The sequence below is a fragment of the Gadus macrocephalus genome, chromosome 1, assembly GCF_031168955.1.
Source record: "Gadus macrocephalus chromosome 1, ASM3116895v1".
Taxonomy (NCBI): Eukaryota; Metazoa; Chordata; class Actinopteri; order Gadiformes; family Gadidae; genus Gadus; species Gadus macrocephalus.
Genome location: NC_082382.1, coordinates 10,312,778 through 10,332,516, shown reverse-complemented (window position 1 = coordinate 10,332,516; position 19,739 = coordinate 10,312,778). Strand labels below are relative to the sequence as shown.

The window sequence follows — 19,739 nt, the reverse complement described above, 5'->3', positions numbered from 1 at the left end:
TTCATCACATCATACGCCCACAATGAGTTAACCAGTAGATCTAGTTTACATCGTGCAAAAACAAGAGTCCTTTATTGAAAAAAAGAACGCAATAGAAAAAGGCACTCGAGGTTGTGTTTGTCTTAAACAAAGTAGGTGATTAAGTACCCCATGACAACAAAGTTTATAGAGGTTGTATACGAAAAGTGTGCATGCATTTACCAGCAGATCCAATTATAGAAAGCCAACCAGGGTTTCTTTAAAACAATGTTTGCTTGTAAAACCAACCTACATAAATAATAACAAATATTTAGATGGAAGAGGATAGACTATTTTACCTACTTAATTCCTGAGTTGTGTCAGATTCAGTCCATCTTCCTTACATTCTTATTGTGATAATTCACAATGCAATTGAGTTTTATGGGTGTGAAATCGTTTTCTTATTTCCCTGTTTATATTTCCTATGAATTATGAAGTATGTTGAAAAGAGTATTTCTTGTTGGTAATATTGAGGCATCCTATAAAAACGGGAAACCTCTGTTATATTCACTTCAAAAATCATCAAATACTGCCTAAATACATTGTGCTTAACCAATGATTTTAGCGGAAGAGTTCTGTATTACAGTAAAGCATATTGTGTTAAAAAGTATTATAATTCATTAATCTTTAAGATGAATTGTGTACAATAAAGTGCACACATGTTGAGGCTGTGTAAGCACACAGACATAAACTACACACATACAACAAGCAAAGCATGCACTTTAGAACCACTTGAGAAAGAACCAAATATGTAATGTAAAATGATGTGACAAGATACTTACGAAAACGTAACGACAAAAAGATATGTTAAACCATATTGTAGTTAAAGAGAACCAAATGTGTATAAAACTTTAAAAAACAATTATTTTCCTAAACATTCTAGCTGAGCCAGAATCAGAGCAGAGGGAATTATCCTCCTGTCCTTACACAGTCGCCCATCTTTGGTTTCTGCATGGCCTCGTCCTCCCACTTATTCCTCTCTCCACTGCCCTGGACCTGCCAGTAGCAATCCACCAATCTCACATCACATCCACATCTTCCCCTCCAAGTCTGAGGGCAGAGTGAATGGAAGAGGAAAAGAGCCGTGATTAAAGAGATCCTTTGACTTCTCCCTTTGGGTGAATTCTGCTGAGACCTTGAATGTTTTCTTATTTTACTGACATTAAAGTTGCAATGCGTAAGAATGAGCCCCAGTAGGTGGGAGGACGTGAACTCTGCTGGCGTGGGGGCGTGAGGGGGAGGGGTTTGGGGTGAGTGGGAAGGGTTTTGTGAGTGTCTACGAGTCTTGTAAACAAAGAGAGAGTTAAAGGCTGGCCAGCCATTTTTATTTGTAGAATATATCAGTAACAGGATGTGATTTTACGGCTAACATTACGAAAATCATAATCAGCTTTGACTTTTTCCTTGTGATTTTATTGCAAACATTCTGAAAATCAGCTCTGACTTTTTCCTTTATTCCTTTGACATTTTAAGATAGAAGTTTGTAGAAATGTTACACATTGCAACTTTAATTTGGCCTTTCTCACATTTTCTACTCACCCTGATTGCAGCCTTTGGACATGTCCATCTCCTTCAGTAGGTTGTTCTTGTAATCTATGGAAGGGCCAAGTTTAGAAATTTGTTATAATATAATAAAATCCAAAGGAGATTTTAGAAGTGTTTCTGTTTGTGTGTGTGTGTGTGTGTGTGTGTGTGTGTGTGTGTGTGTGTGTGTGTGTGTGTGTGTGTGTGTGTGTGTGTGTGTGTGTGTGTGTGTGTGTGTGTGTGTGTGTGTGTGTGTTGACCAGACTTACTTGAATTCAGAGGTTCCTGATGGCAAGTCTTCATCTCTGTGCTGGTCATCGACACCTCACCAACACAGAGCTCATGGCCTCTGCAGAGAAATAACATTTCATGGATTATTACCAAGTGATCACAATTTGACCAGATAGTGCAAATTACATAGATTATGTATTTTGATAATTTGAATTAAAATAACGTTAAATAGATGTTACCGATCATATGTGCGGAGTTCGTAGTCTGTCTCTGTAATGAAAACACAAAATCAAACACAGAATCAAGTAAATGTGCAAATGTACAAAAGCAAGTGAGTGTTTTTTTAATATACTATATTGTACACTGTATTGTACTCACCATTGTACACTGTATTGTAGTGTATTGTATTATATTGTATTGTAGGTATAGCAAACTACAACGTGGACAGTGACAACAGTACCTCTCTTTCTGCGTCGCCGCGTAAGCACAATGATGGCGGCTAGGAGGAGGGCCAGCAGGAAGAAGGTAGCCAGGATGTAACCCAGCTGCTGCGTCATGTGACCCTGCTGCTCTGGAAGGATGACGTTCACCACTCTTGGCATCTCCACCTCGTTGGTGCCTGGTGGAACCACAACAGTCTCAATTGAATAGGCTTGAAAGGCTTTTGCAGCTCACTGAATTATATTTAATAATAGTCTAGTCTCGCCTGTGAGCCCAGGGGAAATCAAATCTTGAACTTTTTTTTAATCTTGACCTCTCTTCTATTGCTTTACTGCTAGATTAAATTGGCATACTCACTGTCACCCTGATATAAGCCATTGATATACGTATATGGACAAACATCTTTTTTTTGTGTATTGTATGTTATAACTCAGAAAGGTTCATATAGATTTACTGTAGATTGAAAATAACGTCCAAATGTGTCCAAATGTTATTCTTTTCAGAGACTAATTCACATGTTTCCAAGAGCCGGCCAGAGAATGGGGCGGCCAGGAGTTAAATGTCAAAATGCTTTTGGCTGTAATGGCTTCCAGAGCTTATGTCATGCAGCTGGGTTTCTTTCTCTTCTAGAAACACACAGACCTAACCAGAAGATCAGAACCAGCAGGAAAAATAACATTTTGTATGTGGTCAGTCCGTCTGTCTGACTCTCTCTCCCACTTCTTCCAATAAACACAGAAGCCATTTCAGCACGCATGGAAAAAAAAACATGCGACACCTTTTTCTTTTTTTTAAGGCTTCAACAAATCCTATGAAAACAACAGTTACGTCAACAATGAAAAAAAACATAAGAAGCTAGCAAGACTACAGCCGTTATAACTCTGTATTGGGTACCACATTTAACCACAACAGAGGGACTATTCTCAACTACTGTCTGCCCGCTCTTCAGGCCCACAGTATGCCCAACAGAGACTTAGTCGCAGTGATAAACCTGCAATCTTCTTAGCAGATGTTCCCCGAAGGGTCAATGTGTAAACACCCATTTGGTCTGGTAATAACCCCTTCCCTGGGACTCCAAGAAATACTATCTAGTTCTCCATCAATTTGGCTCAGGAGCTAAAGTATATTGTACCATCACACCGCAGTTATAAGTTGCACCCTGTGTTTGACTTAGAAATAGGTCAGTTGTTTTTATGTAGTAAATTTCCCTATGAACAGTTCGTCTAAGTTCATACCGTAAATCTGAGGACTGCCGCATAGTTGACAGAAGGAATATATTATTGACAATATAACTCAGTTGGTAATGTCAGTAAAAGCTGAAATTATTGCTTTAAAAATAGAACAAAATTCTCAGACTGTCTCTTTGGTTTTCCAAAGAGAAAGCCGTTAAAAGAAAATAAACAATTTCAATTTCTATGAAGTGAAGATAAGGTCTGTGGAGATAACTGCTTTAGTTTCTGCCAAAACACCGTTAATAATAATAGTATTTTGTCTGAGGGATGATGTCTTGATTCTTCACCTGCAGACCAGCTAACAGATCAAAGAGACCAGGACAACCAGATGAATGGCTCGTAATCAGGCCGGACGAGGCAGGAAATGACCTCATGTGGGCGGAGGCGGCGCAGGGTTGGCGATTATCACCTGCTAATGTTTATAGTGCTTACCATGGACACAACTCCATATGTCGTGTTCAAGGTCATCTGTGGAACTCAACCAGGGACCCCCTTCCCCGGCACCACCCAGCCCCCCCTGGTGAGGAAGCCACAAAGCCTTCATCTGTTGCCTGCTTAGCATTTTGTCTGACAGATCAGACAAGCGGCCACATGCAGAGGGATGGTCCCCACAAGCTGTGCTGGGTATAACAGCGTGTGTGGGGGTCAATCCATTTAAGATTCATGGACCCTCTCTTCCACGGCTCGACCCGGCCCACCTCATTATCACCCAGCAACGTTTAACTTGTCAGCAATAATTACAGCATTAAACCACAGAGAGGCCGCTATGTTGTTTTGTCAATGACAGATAATTGCTGTAATCTGATTTGGAGCACTTTGTGATGCGGCTTAATCTTGCAAGGCGGGGCCGCCTTGCAAGATTTCTGCTTGTTTTCTTTGCTGGCATAGACCAGAAGAACCAGACAGGATCCCATCTCTCCGACTTGGGCCTTTCTACATGTGTATTATATAGAGCTGTTAGATGCTCCTATGGCTCCTCGTTCAAAGGAGGAAGGAGGATCTATGATCCAACACATACCTGAACTCCCTCCTCATTTTGCTCTTTTCTCACTAGTCACATCTGGCCCAGATGTTGAGCAGATGTAACAGATGTTGCTTCCCTGAACTACTGATAAACAAGCCGCAGCCACAGACAGATACTGGTTGGTTCGGACGCTGACCTGAATCCAAGAGGAGGAGAAATAAACAAAAAGCGAGAGCAACATAGCCTGTAGTTGAAACTCTTAGGGTCCTCCTACTAAACCCAGGAATGCAGTGGAAATAACCCTGTTTCCGGTTAGGACAATTAGTGGCTATTTACCGTAGACCGCTTCGTGAACCATGACAGACACAGTTTAACATAAAAATCAGTCTTTCTTTGTTTCTTTCTGCGCATTTACCACAACCTCCTCTTCCCTTTTCAGCTTGAACACAAAACCAGAGGGTTGAGGCGAGGCAAAATTGGCAAGAGGACCAACTGACTCAACTAACCAAATATGCTTCTCAACACACCGAGTCGTTTCACCCGACGCCCTCCATCTCTTAGGACTCATTTTCCATTTCAGGACGTCTCTGTATTTTTCTTTAATATTCCTTCGATTGGAACCCGTTTGTGTTCCCGTAGGGACCGCGTACAGACCTCTCTCCTTGCTGAAGTCGGGCTCGGCGCGGGCAGGGACCCTGGGGGCCGAGGTCGGCACGGGGGGAGCAGGGGGAGGAGGAGGAGGAGGAGGAGGAGGAGGGGAAGGAGCAGTGGGAGAGCGCCGCCGGGGGGGTCCCACGGTCAGCCGGAAGATGCGCCTCTCGTACACGCCGCAGTAGTGGTGGTGCAGGTGGCAGGAGTACAGCCCCCGGTCCTCGGGCTCCAGGTGCGCGATGCTCAGGGAGAAGTCCCCGTCGGAGAAGGCGTCCTCCTCCAGGCTCATCTTGCCGGGGGTGAACACCGGCCCGTACTCCCGCCGCTCGCCCGAGGCGTAGAGGTCCACCAGGCGGTCCGCCCGGTCCTGGCGCACGCCGGGGGCCTGGTAGTCCCAGTGGGCCACCTGCTGCTGGTCCTCCTGCAGGCCGTCCCGCCACAGGGGGCGCCGGTTGACGCAGGGCAGCGCCACCGAGCGGCCCAGGAGCACCACGAACACCGTGCGCTCGCCGTCCCAGTAGCGCTTCTCCTTACGGGCTGCGGGGAGAAAAAGGAAGAGGGACTTTAGTCGATGTTACTTCTCAGTTCTTGACATAAAAATACCGAAAATAATTTTCCAAATGTATTTAGAGATAAAAATGTCCAAATGTATTTGAAGCTCGATCATCTCCCTCCACATGAAGGACAGAGCAGCACCTGATTTGGTGACGTTGAGCTGGATCTTAACGGACTGGTGGACCTGGCAGTAGTGGTGGTGCAGGTTACACGTGTAGACCCCTCTGTCTGCGTTGGACACGTCTGCCGAGGGGAAACGAAGCACACCAAAACAACCGTGTGATCAACGTGGTTCAGAGCTACGTTTGAACCCCGAGCATTAAGAAAGGGAACACTCACTGTTGATGACGAGGGAGAAGTTCCCGTCGCTGAAGGCCGTCTGCGGGACGGACACACGGCCCTTGTTGAAGGCGTTGTAGAGCCTCTGGTGGGGCTGGGGCCCGTCCCCGGGGGACATGTCCAGGAGCCGCTCCACAGAGTACTCGGGGGCGGTGCGGACCAGGTCCCAGTGGACCACCCTCTGGCGGTCTCGCAGCCGGTCCCGGGTCCACACCATGCGGGGGCTGTGGCAGGGCAGCACGGCCCGGGAGCCCGCCGGGTAGGTGAAGTTCTTGGTCTCCACCAGCCCTCCCTGCTGCCTATGGTCGCCGCTCTGGCACCAAGCTGTTCAGACGGACGAATTGATTGGTCGATGGATGGACCAATGAAAAACACGTAGAGACGGAAACTCACTCCTGAACAGAAGTCAGAAACTAAACCGTTATTGTTGATTAAATGATGCCAAGTGGATGCAGACCAATCAAGTGAATGAAGCTACAAACATCCAGGACAATTGATCACAAGAAGATGTTACAGAATTGGGAAATACATTTTTCTTACCACTTGGCAGCAGGAGGACCGCGAGAACTGAAAGAAACAAGCCCATTGTATTAGGTTCAGGGTCCCACTTATCCAATGAAATGCAGGTTTCGTCAAAACAACACCCACGGTTGAGACATAAGCTTGTAAAAACCTGATGTTTATTTTATTTTTTTGCAGCGTTAGCGCAAAGGCCGAACTGATCTGAAGAACGGGGAGGGGGTTGAGGGTAAACAGCTGCAGCAGATGTGCTTGTGCTGCAGTTAAAGGGACAGCGATGATGACTTGGACAAGAGCACCAGATAAACTAATGCCAAAAAAATGCTAAATCCTACTTATAACATCCAAAACAGTAATAGTTCTTATCATCAATCATCCATAAACGACACCAACACATGTGAGTCATCATAGGCTCTATGGCTCTTATCTACATCTATTTCGAGATTCTGGCTTTTTGATGTGTCTATTTCTAGATTATGCATCTAACCTCTTTTTTTAAAATATACTTCTAGATTGCACCTCATTTCTACAGCTACTTCAAGATTATCCTTCTAGGGATGGGAAACTTTTCTAACGGTTCTCATGCCAGTTTCCCCCTCCCCCGGGGGACTATTCTATGTGCTGTTTGTTCAAGAGCCAGCGGAGCCACATTAAGGGCAAAGCATACAGGGTCGCTATTCATATAGCCACCGCAGTTTGTGGCAAGGCTGTGATTCGGCAGGAACCGTATTCACACATTCACCATCATATATACAATACCTAGGCTACGATTTGTTCCGTTTCCTTGACCTTCAGGAGTAGCCTACAGTATTAAAATGCCAAAAATGTGTAATGAGTATGAAGTCCTGTGGCAGCATTTCAATAAGCGTGCAGACGCGCATAATTTCACACCGCAGAGCGTCGGTGGGATCTGGATGAAGAGGGATAAATCCTCCGACAGAAGGAGAAAACAAACAACCATTGCAGAAACCTGTAATTTCCTCTCATCTCCCACGCTGGGTCACAGTGGCTGATGACTCACTTTGATTTAACACTTAGGACTTAACGACATGCTTCTGAATTGCACAGCAATGATAGACACTTTCCCTAATGATAATCCCACTCGCTGTAGGCCTACTCTCTTCTGCAGAATCACACCAAGCATAATTTAATATAGCACACCTGGTTTTTACTTTTTTTTATACAAATACATTTTAGGGCTCAAGTAATTCTTGCGTTTGCACAAAGCTCTGACTCTGATGTGAGTCTGATGTGAGTCAGAATCAGAGTGCAAAGATCTACTTAGTCAGCATGGTCCGTCAACAAGTACAGACTAATCCGAGGGGGCTGCAGTCACCTCAGGACCAAGATATATTCAGAGAGGCCTCAGGCTACCTGACCAGAACATAAATCTGTGTGTGCGTGTGTGCGTGCGTGCGTGCGTGCGTGCGTGTGTGCGTGTGTGCGTGTGTGCGTGTGTGTGTGTGTGTGTGTGTGTGTGTGTGTGTGTGTGTGTGTAGGATTAAGGTTAAATTAGTCAATTCGGTTGTAACTAACAATCCCCAGCTTGCTGTAAAGACATGTTTTAGTTTATGGAATAATGGATACATGGGTGGATGCGTGCGCAATTAGAAAGCGCTGAGCTGATAGTATACCTTTTACGGTACAATGGTATGGTCGAGTGTGTAGACAGATATGTTCATTAGACCAGAGACTACAGTTAACTTGGCTCGAGCGGTAATCCCCTTCCTTACCTCCTACAGACTCAAAGCAGCCCACTCGTGGTGAAACACTCGTTACTGACACTCTAACAAGTTAATGACAGGCTGGAGGGATTGTGCTGACTCTCCTGCGCAGACCGCTGTTAACTCACAACACATTGCTCGTTAAACCACACGGCCCGCAAGCATCGCAGAGACCCAACGCAACAGAGGACATGTGGAGGAGTTCTTGGTTCAAACGTTAAAATAAGGACTTTAACCTAGGACGTAGGTTAAAAAAGTGTGCAAATAGAAAGATGTAGGTTATTTTTTCGTATTATTCATATTGCTGAATGACACTAAAGGGGCTAAAACGACAAAGCATTGGCATGGAAAAATATTCTGGTGATTCGTAGGCTATGGCCAAGTAGCAAAGAAAAATATAATAGGCCTATTAAAACGAATAAATGAACAATGGCACATAACACACAAGAAGAACTTTTAAAGTTACAAATAACAATAAAGGGCTTATTATAGGGCTATTTACTACAGGCAACAAGACAATATGACATTTCTTTGTATGAAGAAATATAAAGACAAAATGTTATTATGGTACAGAAATATTCAATATTTGTTCTGTTTAAATAAATAGGGCAAACAAATTCTTACTCTGAAGTGGCGACATGTCTCCGTTAATCCTTGCAGAGGTGGGGATGCTGGAAATAAGTAACTATTTTAGGGGGAAATGTAAGTTATGAGCATCAGCAGTTGGAAAAAACAAAGACACCTGGGCAGACTTGTCCGAAAACAAAGGCAACTCTGCAACCCCTGAGTGTACTTCATCCAGACGCCCCGCCCCTGAACTTTCCTGAAACTCAATGCCGCTCCAGCATTGGCACCCTATCGTTCCCAGGCGCGCTCGTCGACGGAGCGCCTGGAACGGGATGCTCCAAATAACCGTTGTAAACGAGGGAGAAGGCGGGACTTTCGTAGCGTTGGTTGAGCGGCGAGGAACAGAGCGAGTTCCGATTGAGAAATGTCCATTGTCGTAACATGTTTCAGTTATTGCTTTGTTAAATCTCAATATTTATCCTGGTTCTCTTTTTATTTGCCTTACTAGTCTCGTCCCTAACGTAAACAACTCACAGGAAGGAGATCGGAAATGTTTTTGCGATTGACCGGGATAACGCTACAATTCATGATCTTCTCTCACCCTAAATGGTACCAATAGGCAGCTATTATACTAATGTAATATATGCCCGTTAAAACATTTAATGCATTCAGGTAATGAAAATCAGCCGTTATGCATGTATGTGCTTATTGCACATAACATTTTCCGCTAAGTTGGGAATTGTGTTTGCTGTTATAGTCTGCGAGGGTAACGAAAGATAAGCAATAATGGACGCCAATTTCCAGGTTTATGAAAGAAAACACTTCATACTCCAAGATAAATGTATTGCAATTTCCTGTTGTAGTCCTGGCCTATTATTGTGGTGAGCTAGGGTCTGGCTGCAAAGAGACCTCGACATTAGGATTAACCAAAAACGTAATGAAGGGTACATAAACTCAGATACCCTACTAACTCTGAAATCATATTTTCAGTTTCAATATGCCATCATTAGTAGCCCTATTGACTTCATGTGTTGTGCTACGTCACAACACTGCCACCCAGTGTTAGAATCGTGTAAATGTTAAGTGAATGGATTTTCCCTTCCGTCAGTAGTTTAAAATCGAAACATTATTACAAAGAGACTTTTTGAACATGTCATTGTATTTATTAAACGCTCTATGTGTACTTGATAACTTATTCAACACATGGTATAGGCTGACAACACTGTCAAATATTTCCAGGGTTGAAACAAAGTAGTTTGAAAGGAGAGCTGTCCAGAGCAGTCCAGTATGGCGGGGTCGGTGCCTGGAGACAGACAGCAGAGACCTCAGTTCTGCCTGTTTCCGTGCCGTTTAATGAATATCTTCGGAGGAGACCATCCCTCTGGAGCCTTCTTCAGTCCAGCCCGTCTCCAGATCCGCGTCAGGTCCTTCTCAAACCGCTTCTGTACAGGACATAGGCGTATACATACAAACAGTCATGGAAAAAATGGTAGACAAGGACACAAACAACACACAAATAACACACAAGTAGAGACCAAAGTAGGTGACACTTTTAATCTATAGATGCTAGATGGAAAATCAACTAAACCTGTACTCATTTACACTGATCAGTTCAAAACCTCTCGCTGTGATGTTCAAGAAACACAACACGGCCGACGAAAGCAAAGCACTCACCTGCTTCCTCTTTGCCCGACCCTCAAGCACCCTCCTTCTTAAAAACTTGGTCCGCTTCATCAGCTTCTTGTACTTGTGATGGTTCATTTTGCGCCGCCTGATCTCCAGAACATTCTTACAGCTCAGGGGCGTCACCGTGCCCTCGCCATCCTCCATCACAGGTACAGAGGAAGGTGGCAGCACCTTCTCCTCCAACGCCTCCCCCACCGCCTCTTCCTGGGCCAGTGGAGCCTCCAGGAGGGGAGGGAGGGAGTAGCGAAGACACAGCCAGGTCTCCAGAGGGCTCACAGAGAGATTGCGAGGCACGAGAGCCTCGTCCAGTTCATGCTCAAGCTGGACCCATCGAGGAGGCGACCTGTTGTCTGCTGCAGTCGAGTAGCTTCGGAGTTTCGGATTAAAATTGGAGCAGCAAACACGAAGAGCAAGTGGTCGATTTTCCCTCAAGATCTGCCCATGGTTTTGAAGTTTATCTAGGAACCAAAATAAATGCACCAATGTCACGTGGTGGCATCAACAATGTGAATAGGCGGAATAGGGTCATACATTTAAAACGGAACCCACTTGTCACTCTACAAAGCTGGCCAAGACGAGGTACAACTCTTGAGGTAAACATTGTCAGGCTAACTTTCCATCCACCAACTTCATCTGAAACCCGGCAACCCCGCTCCTGCTGACAAGATAACAAAACACAGATTAACCACAGCCCCCAACATATGGAAGATGTGTTTCAACAAACTGTTTTGCAGTAAATAACAGATGATCAGCTTCCAATATCTAACCAATTGTTCACCTCGTTGTCTGCAACCTATAATATCTTATTTTTATTTGGACCAAAGTACAATAAAAAACGCGAATATAGTGACACATTAGGTTACATGTCACATTTGCCAATGACAGCTATACAGCTAGCGCATTAGAACTAGCATCCCGTTACTTTGTCACCTTCTCCAGAGGTCGATGCAAATATATCGTAATAGAGGTCGCTCTTTAGACATATATGTTAGACAGTCAAAAGTTCATTCCAAACCAAACATCACAAAGAGAAAATAAAACTTACTGAAACCTCAGCCGGAGACTTCAATGTGACTCTAGCCTAGCATTACTACTTCTACCTTGTGCGTTGCAAATATATGCCGCTTCCGGTTTCATGAAGTTGATATGTCGGTCCTTTGGTTCCGTCTAGAAGCGTATGCTCGAAACCCACAAAATCAATGCCAATTCCCTACGTGTGCCAGCCGAGAAGATGATACTTAATATTTGGAAATTCAATTAGAGGATTTATTTTCTACCGATTTCCCATTAATGTATTTGCACGTAGAAATCGAAGAAGTTTCGTTTGCATTCCTGCAACGACAAATACACATAACATATAATTTTGTTGGTATTGTATTATAGTTTCTGTACAATTACGATCGAGTGTTTATTTAGCAAGCAATCCACAAAGAAAATCACTGGGAAAATCTTTTATTCTTAAACTTTCTGTCAAAATGATATTGAGAGGTAAGAACACAAGCATTATGGAACAATAAAACCACTTAATATTTATTTGCTCTATATATATATATATATATATATATGGACATGTAAAATGAAAATAGAGACATCCTAAAACAACAAAAAAAAAGTTGTAGTGTAGCAACATTATCAACGCATTCTCCTGTTTTTTCACCATGTCCTTTAGAAACAGATCCATGTCCAATTGATTTATTATAAAAATGAACTTTCCTTCAACAGTAATGCATCGATCAGGGCTCTGCAGATGACAGCATTCTGATAATTGGCTTTGACAGATATGTACACAAACAGGCTGATGAATTAAATTACTTAGTATGCCAGTACTATCACAGATATTTAGCATAACAGTTATACTCCACACAATTAGATGTCTCAACTCCCAAAAAACAAAATAGATTTAATAAATACAAAAATATCAATGAAAACATAATGTACAGAGGTTGGTCACCACATCGACTGATGAGATGGATAAGCACTTAGAATGAACCGATGAAATCGTTTTTCGTTATGGCTAACAGAGTGCACAGACTGTATCATTAAGTATTTTGAGTACCTTGCCAAAAATGAATGTGAACACCATAATTATTTATTATGTGTTTCAGTTCATTTCAATAGAATTCCTGTCAAATGTGGATATTGATTGTGTATTTTATCTAAAACTGCCATCTAAACACATGTTTATCAAATATAAAATCATAAACAATTAATCTTTTACGGCCATGTCAATGGATTTTTCATGTCTTTCAGGGATGTGGCTAGATTACTTCAATTGAAACTTGGCTACAGGTACAAATGATGTCTGTTGTCAGAAGTTTAACATTTTAGTTTTACAGCAGATCTTAAGAGAACTTGATAACGATATCATGTTAAGACATGTTACAATCAATTTATCCCTCAAAGTAGAGCACTATCACTAGTAATAATATAGAGTACAACAACCTTAAAATCACAATGATGGAGGCTTCTTTTTTTGTAACAAAATTTGATGTTCAACATTTGGTATTCTCTTAAATCTTAGAAATGTTTATTGGGCCTAAGCTTTTGGTGCCTGGGAAACATTATAAATTGTAACCACAGCAGCAATGGTTGCAACTACATAGAGTTCAATGACACTATCACCTAGGCCCTGACCAGACAGAAGCGAACAAACATCAAAACAAATAATATTTCTTGTGTAAATGAATAGAGTGCTCTTTTGGGTCACATGTGACAGGAACAGGCGCTAAACGTATCAGTGAGTTGTTGGATAGGAACTATATAGCGCAAACGGCCTTTTTGCGTTAATACTCTAAACTCTAATCCAGGCTTCTCAAGGTCCTCAAGGCGTTCCCCTGGGTCTCCCAGGATTTCTGAAGCTTCCTGGGGGGCTCTCAGGCCTCACTGACCAGCAGATTGGCCAGGCCTCTTCCTCTTCGCCCTCCTCCTCCTCATCATCAGCATCGGTCACAGCATGAGTCTGCCCTCGTCTCTTCGCCTGGGAGGATTGTGACTTATCGGTATGCTTTGGGAAAAGAAAAAAGGAAACAGATGGAAGCTTTGAGGCATAGGTAAAACAAAAGAGTAACTACTGTTTCGGCGTTTACGGTTTTCTATGCCGTATTCGTGGTTTAAACATGTACTTTGTAAAGATATTACCAAGCTAAACTTAGCATTAGCTCTAAATGCTACTTATCTGTAATAAGTCTACAATTGATCATTTTTGGGGGTTTGTGGTGTTCACATAAAACGAGAGTCGGGGAAGCTCTGTACATGATCCTCCTCCTTCCACATCCATACCGATCCCTCCAGATCTAAACTCCAGGCACCAGATCACACCCTGGGAGGGAGAACACACAGCATTGAGATGGCTCACCTGCAGAGGAAGGTCCAGGACACAACCAGGTGGGTCAGGGGCTAACAGTTCTGTACACAGACGGCACAACAGAGCAGGGTTGAGGAAAGACAGCAGAAGACAACCGTCAGCCATAACAATGGCACTGAAGCGACGTTGATTGCAATCAAACACACGCGCCTCACCATCGCAGTACCAACAGCAACATCCTTAGGGCATTGCGTAAGATCCACATCAAATATATGTTTCCTGAGATTCCTGGCGTGACTCACCGAGGAGGACTGATGGTCATGTGGACGTTCCAGCTTGATCCGGATCTCTGTTCCTTTAGGTCCTTCAGTCTTGCCTGTGAGACGAGCATCACATGATGAGACATCAGTTATTTTTAGGGTTACTGTAAATGGACATTGTGTTTGTTATAAGAGAATTAAATTGCACCTCAAGCCGCTGAAACAAGAACATCTCATATGTCGTTTTTGTTTTACTCACACTCTAAGACAGAGAAACACGAGAACGACACAAATCACCCACAATTACAACTGCATACACAAAACACAAAGACTGGACAACAAGGGAAAAAAACCTTGGATCTTAACTCACAAAGGTGAACTTAATCATTAACCAATACGGGAAGGACAGAGGGGATCCTCCCTCCCGACTACAGTGTGTGTGTGTGTGTGTGTGTGTGTGTGTGTGTGTGTGTGTGTGTGTGTGTGTGTGTGTGTGTGTGTGTGTGTGTGTGTGTGTGTGTGTGTGTGGTACCTGTGGAGCTGCCCCTGCTGTTGGTGCTGGTGCTGCTGATGCTGTCCTCCAGCCACGTGCTGTATGTTAAAGAGTCTCTCTTGTGTGGCGTCCCTCCTGACGACAGGCTCTCCTGCACCACATACCACACACATCCATCCCATGAAGGACAGTGGACAATATCTGATTCCACCTGCTATTGCTTTTTGTTATATGCTCGTTACTATTCATGAATAAAGGATGAATAATGGGGGCAAGTGAAACCAAGATAGTGATGACACACACATCTCTCTCTCTCTAGCTATCTCTCACACACACACACACACACACACACACACACACACACACACACACACACACACACACACACACACACACACACACACACACACACACACACACACACACACACACACACACACACACACACACACACGGGGCCCACCATGCCGGTGTCGTAGTCCTCGGGGGCCTCGTTCTCCTCGACCACGCTGGTGAAGCTGCTGGCGTTGGAGGAGGAGCGCGAGAGGTCGTGACCTTCAGGGATGGATGGAGCCCTGCCACAGAGTAAAGAGCTGAGCGCTGGATCTACCCAGGACGGTTCTATCCATTCTTATACAGCTCACGTGTTTGTTCAACAACAGTAAATGAGCACCCTTCATGATGTAAACTACACATAAGGGAGGGGATGGTATCCATGCGGTTATTATTTTGCGCACCTGTTCTTGGCGTATGTCGGCGAGGTCCTTAGGTCCTCCGGAGTGCTCTGATTGGACGAGTCTTCTGATTTGGGGTCCTGGGAGGTGTGGCCACTGTCAGGAATCTTCTGGGTGGCTAAGAAAATCTCTCGACTGTTACGCGCACATGCGAACACACACACACACACACACACACACACACACACACACACACACACACACACACACACACACACACACACACACACACACACACACACACACACACACACACACACACACACACACACATGTAAGAAGATGGTCACACTACAGGGTTGTGAATTTAACAAACACATTAGACAATACGAACAGAGACAACGTGGACTCACCTCTTCTCCTGAACTTCCTGAATGTTCTCGATTCCGATGGCACTGCTGCGCCTGGCACTGAAGGGGCCAGACTTCTTCCTGGTCGGGCTTTTCCCAGGGATGATCAGAGACTACGGAGGAGCGACAATGGACGGTCAAAACAAGAGATCAGGAGATTCCGTGTTGGTACAGAAGACATTGTTTTGGCTAGTGTTATACACATAGCATTTTTGCCTAATTAGGAATGATCTATTAAGCACTTTGTTTTGGACAATCTGCAGATTTAGTTCACCGAATTATTTTTCTATTCTTGTTGAAGAAGTGATATCATGCCACAAGTTGTGAGTGTGAAACGGCTTGTAATAGCTCATCAGACTCACACCTGGTGGCATGATATCACCCTTTTAATAATTACAAGTGTGATTAAAGGGTTTTCATGGCAGAGCCGAAGGGGCAATGATTCTTTAAAGGGATCCTATTGTTTCACCAGGTGTGAGTGGGATTAACCATGACAAGTGACATCTCAAGTGGGAGAGTCCACCCACATGTATGATGGACAGATCTGGCTAGGTATACCAGCCTACTTTTCGGTGATCAGAGTCAAACCATGTCGCGCTGAAATGCGTTTCCAATACTTGTTCAAACGTGCCGCGCTATTCTGAGTCGAGCCCTATATTGACCATCTCGGAAGTGGGCCGAAGCACGTCTACGGTGACGTAAGCTCTGCTATCTGTTTGGAGTAAGAAGTTGTCCCTCAAATTGTATGAATATATATCTTTAGGAACAAAACTGTGTGTTCTTGTGTCCGAGCTACATCACCATGCACCCAGAGTGTGACTAGAGCTCTCAACCACTTGACTAATTATATTTGTTCGTACCGACAACTATGTGAGCCTAACTGTAAAAAGGTAATGAAGGTTAATAGAAGCGCACAGCACTGGGATTTTAGTTTGCAGATATTTGCTTGCAAAAACAAATAGCTTTTTGAAAGGGATAGATTTCTTCAGATTAATCTTGTTTAACGGCCAGACATTGTAGACAGTATTTCACACTATAAGATGGCTGCCCTCAACCCTTTCTTCCCCTCATATCGAGGACCTGTGGCACTATGGTGCTATGTGTGAAGATTATCCAATGGGTGAATGGGAATATCCTGAAACTAATCGGTTCTCAATGAGCTATTGAGATTATGAGGTCATTTTTTACCTTTTAATCTCAATATCTCCTTGGAGGTATATTGAGACTCAAACTGAATTCATCATCGTCGTTATCATTGTGGGTGATCCAACTGTCCAACTTTATAATAATTATCTCCTAAAATTATCAATCAGTTTTAAGGTAGGCCATTATATACAACTAAATAGGCTAAAATAAGGGTGTTTTGTAATGTCCCCGACAAGCACGTCCTCAGATAAAGGCACCATCAAACAGGTGGTCCTGTTGTAATAGGGATTAATATCCCAGCCGCGCTGGGCTACGGCGCTGAGTCAAACCAGTACAGCATAATGGGCTTATCTATCAAGCAAACATCTGGGCGGACCCTCCCACTGGTGAAGGCACAAGAGGGTGATTAGAGGGGGATTTTGAAGCGGCATGTTACGGCTAATCACACTCACACCTGGCGGTGAAATATGGGCCCTTCAACGACTTGCTACGGCACACGTTCTGATCTGCCCTCTGGGTGTGATTAAGAAACAGTGAAATATGCAGAACATTTGAGTGTGATCCGGTGGCTCTGAGCCAGGGCAGAACCGAAGAAGAGAGGGGCTCTAGGCTTTACCAGCCTCGGCTTCCCCGGCAGCGAAGCTTTCAAGCTCCTATTTTAAGCTCTTCAAACAGTGCGCTCTTAAAATAGGGACTTACGAAAATAACATTTATATAACTTGGCTTATGTTTGAAGAGTATCCTTCAAACATGTTCTTGAATATCTTAACAATTTGTGCTCTAAGCACATTCAAATCAGGGTGTCGACTCAGCTGCGACATCAAATATCCCCAGACTTTTGCAACAGAGCAGAAAGCACAGAGAGGGAGTTTAAAGTAAGTGACAGAAAAAGTTTGGTGACAGGATCAAAGTTGGTGCAGAGTGACTAATGAACCCTTCATGTGCAATTACAGCCCAGAGAAGATGCAACAAGTACTGGCTCAAGTAGCAGCAAATCCTTTGCTTAATACAACATTGTACTGATGAGATGGGTCGTTAAGAAATCCTGATACTTTGAGTCCAATTTGTGTCCAGAAATTCAGGTGAAAAAAATATGTGACGGGCCATGATGCAGGGATGCAGGTATTTAGTGAACAGTGCTTCAAACACAACAATGGGAGTATTGAGAATAGGAAATTAACCTCTTCTACTGTTCCTATCCCTATGGCACTGCCCCGACGTCCATACTTATTAGGGCTTTTGCCTGGCACAAGCAATGACTAAATCACACAGGAGAGGACAGGGGAGAGAGAGAGAGAGAGAGAGAGACAGAGAGACAGAGAGACAGAGAGACAGAGAGAGAGAGAGAGAGAGAAACAGCAGAATAGGAAATGTTGGGACGAGAAAAAGAGAGAACACCATGAGATTTCATGCAGTATTATATGAAGCATGTGTTAGCAGAAGAATACAAGGCAGAACAGGTCTGGCACTGGGCTGAATAAGACAAGAATAATGAGTACTGTTAAGAGGAGCCAGACGCCTGGGAGGAACCACAGAGGAGAGCGCAACTTGAGGACAGAAAGTCATACTTCACATTTTGAAAGCCCACGACGGTGAACACAAGGCTGGCCTCATTTAAAATGACATACATCTATATCATGGTTGAATAGTTTACGTTTCATGGCAATGACAAAAATGTAATGTTAGAATCCAAACTGTAATGTTAGGATATAGTGAACCACGAGAAGGCACATTTCTAGGAATCCTGCATTGACAAAATAATTATGGATATGCTGGTTGATCATTCACATGAAATGACCAAAAATAAGTATGCACATTTCAGATTGAACCTCTTATTCTTATTAATGCAATTTCATAAACAAATAAATAACGTACTACTTGCTAAATATTAAACAAAATGAGGCTGTTAAAGCAAGAATCTGCCCAATTATACATTTCCTTGTTAAAGAAAGTGGTGCAGGATAGATGAGAGAAGCATGAATGCAAGTGTGCACACACACGCACAGACACACACACACACGCGCACACACACACACACACACCGCGTGTGGAAATAACTGCACATTAAGGTCAAACACTGATGCATCAGAGTTAAAAATAGAAAAAGGTCATGTCAGAGTTAGAGTAGGGCTGCTTTGACACGTACAGGAAGCTCCTGACGAAGACGAGGAGAAAGCGTTAAGGGGGGGGGGGGGGGGGGTCTTTGAGAAGGCATGGATGACCGGACCGACCCACCGTGCAGCCGTGCTCCGTCAGAGGTCGGTCCGGTGGGAGTGGGTTAGGAGTGGGTTAAGGGAGCGGGTGTGTAGGGAGGGGCGGTCTAGTATATGAGCTACGCTACGAGCAAGCCCCGGCGGGGGGTAGAGCGAGCCCCCCAGCCAGCCCAGCACGGACGGCTTGGCGGGTCCGTACTTACTATCCCTTGGAATTTGTGGCTGTCTGCGGGGTTGTTAAAGATGGACAGTGATTGTTGCTTCTTCAAATAGTGACCCGTGGTGTCCACGGATTGGCTTCTGCTGCGGATCACTCGCTACGGAGAGACATGAGGAGGAGGGGGAGGAGGAGGAGGAGGAGGAGGAGGAGGAGGAGGAGGAGGAGGAGGAGATCAACTATGATGGTGCTGACTGCCGCCAGGGGGAGAACTCTGAGGTTAACCCCTCAGCGCCCATCGTCAGGGAGACAGCTCCCTGCCCCGACGCTGATCACGCCAGACAGCGTGAGAGCGCCACACAACACCGCACACGACACAGCCCCGAGGGAGAGGCAGAGGAAAGGGCTGAGCCTAGCTATGAGCCTAGCTATGAGCCTAGCTATGAGCTATGAGCCTAGCTATGAGCCTAGCTATGAGCTATGAGCCTAGCCATGAGCCTAGCTATGAGCCTAGCTATGAGCTATGAGCCTAGCCATGAGCCTAGCTATGAGCCTAGCTATGAGCTATGAGCCTAGCCATGAGCCTAGCTATGAGCCTAGCTATGAGCTATGAGCCTAGCCATGAGCCTAG

At 44.2% G+C, this 19,739-nt stretch overlaps 3 protein-coding genes across 5 annotated transcripts in view; all 3 read right to left on the bottom strand.

Annotated features, from left to right (window-relative positions):
• Positions 1-44: 44 nt before the first annotated feature.
• Positions 45-9,050, bottom strand: mxra8b (matrix-remodelling associated 8b). Of its 2 annotated transcripts, none has more exons than XM_060061404.1 (10): positions 8,823-9,050; positions 6,496-6,522; positions 5,956-6,279; positions 5,758-5,859; positions 5,077-5,598; positions 2,234-2,392; positions 2,013-2,043; positions 1,812-1,891; positions 1,558-1,611; positions 45-1,068 (listed from the first exon to the last, which is right to left on the bottom strand). In XM_060061404.1, the coding sequence occupies exons 1-10, from the start codon at positions 8,836-8,838 to the stop codon at positions 1,043-1,045; spliced, it is 1,341 nt and encodes a 446-aa protein (XP_059917387.1). In that variant the 5' UTR covers positions 8,839-9,050; the 3' UTR covers positions 45-1,042. The 2 variants fall into 2 exon arrangements, with proteins under 2 accessions (XP_059917387.1, XP_059917303.1); XM_060061320.1 differs by having other exon boundaries at positions 5,065-5,598; positions 8,823-9,047.
• Positions 9,051-9,906: 856 nt separating this feature from the next.
• On the bottom strand, positions 9,907-11,657 carry aurkaip1 (aurora kinase A interacting protein 1). 2 transcript variants are annotated; one of them, XM_060060387.1, is made up of 4 exons: positions 11,497-11,657; positions 11,001-11,106; positions 10,440-10,909; positions 9,907-10,207 (listed from the first exon to the last, which is right to left on the bottom strand). In XM_060060387.1, the coding sequence occupies exons 2-4, from the start codon at positions 11,050-11,052 to the stop codon at positions 10,091-10,093; spliced, it is 639 nt and encodes a 212-aa protein (XP_059916370.1). In that variant the 5' UTR covers positions 11,053-11,106; positions 11,497-11,657; the 3' UTR covers positions 9,907-10,090. The 2 variants fall into 2 exon arrangements, with proteins under 2 accessions (XP_059916370.1, XP_059916289.1); XM_060060306.1 differs by having other exon boundaries at positions 11,001-11,109; positions 11,497-11,629.
• Positions 11,658-11,887: 230 nt separating this feature from the next.
• Positions 11,888-19,739, bottom strand: part of LOC132463927 (rap1 GTPase-activating protein 1-like) — a 41,943-nt gene continuing 34,091 nt past the window's right edge. Inside the window, 9 exon segments of the mRNA XM_060060080.1 lie at positions 11,888-13,455; positions 13,807-13,856; positions 14,058-14,131; positions 14,548-14,659; positions 14,972-15,083; positions 15,246-15,377; positions 15,596-15,705; positions 17,920-17,997; positions 19,155-19,268. Coding sequence (XP_059916063.1) covers positions 13,848-13,856; positions 14,058-14,131; positions 14,548-14,659; positions 14,972-15,083; positions 15,246-15,377; positions 15,596-15,705; positions 17,920-17,997; positions 19,155-19,268 — 741 coding nt within the window. The 3' untranslated portion in view covers positions 11,888-13,455; positions 13,807-13,847.

What these genes read in the sequence shown, in the direction of transcription:
- mxra8b (XM_060061320.1), bottom strand. An exon ending in CGACTTCAGCAAGGAGAGAG is followed by an intron (nt 2,393 to 5,064) that starts GTCTGTACGCGG and finishes TGGTTCCACCAG; the next exon opens with GCACCAACGAGGTGGAGATG. An exon ending in TCAGGAACCTCTGAATTCAA is followed by an intron (nt 1,612 to 1,811) that starts GTAAGTCTGGTC and finishes GCCCTTCCATAG; the next exon opens with ATTACAAGAACAACCTACTG.
- aurkaip1 (XM_060060387.1), bottom strand. Translation starts at nt 11,052, where the DNA reads ATGTTTACCTCAAGAGTTGTACCTCGTCTTGGCCAGCTTTGTAGAGTG. An exon ending in CCAGCTTTGTAGAGTGACAA is followed by an intron (nt 10,910 to 11,000) that starts GTGGGTTCCGTT and finishes TTTGGTTCCTAG; the next exon opens with ATAAACTTCAAAACCATGGG. An exon ending in GTCGGGCAAAGAGGAAGCAG is followed by an intron (nt 10,208 to 10,439) that starts GTGAGTGCTTTG and finishes TGTCCTGTACAG; the next exon opens with AAGCGGTTTGAGAAGGACCT.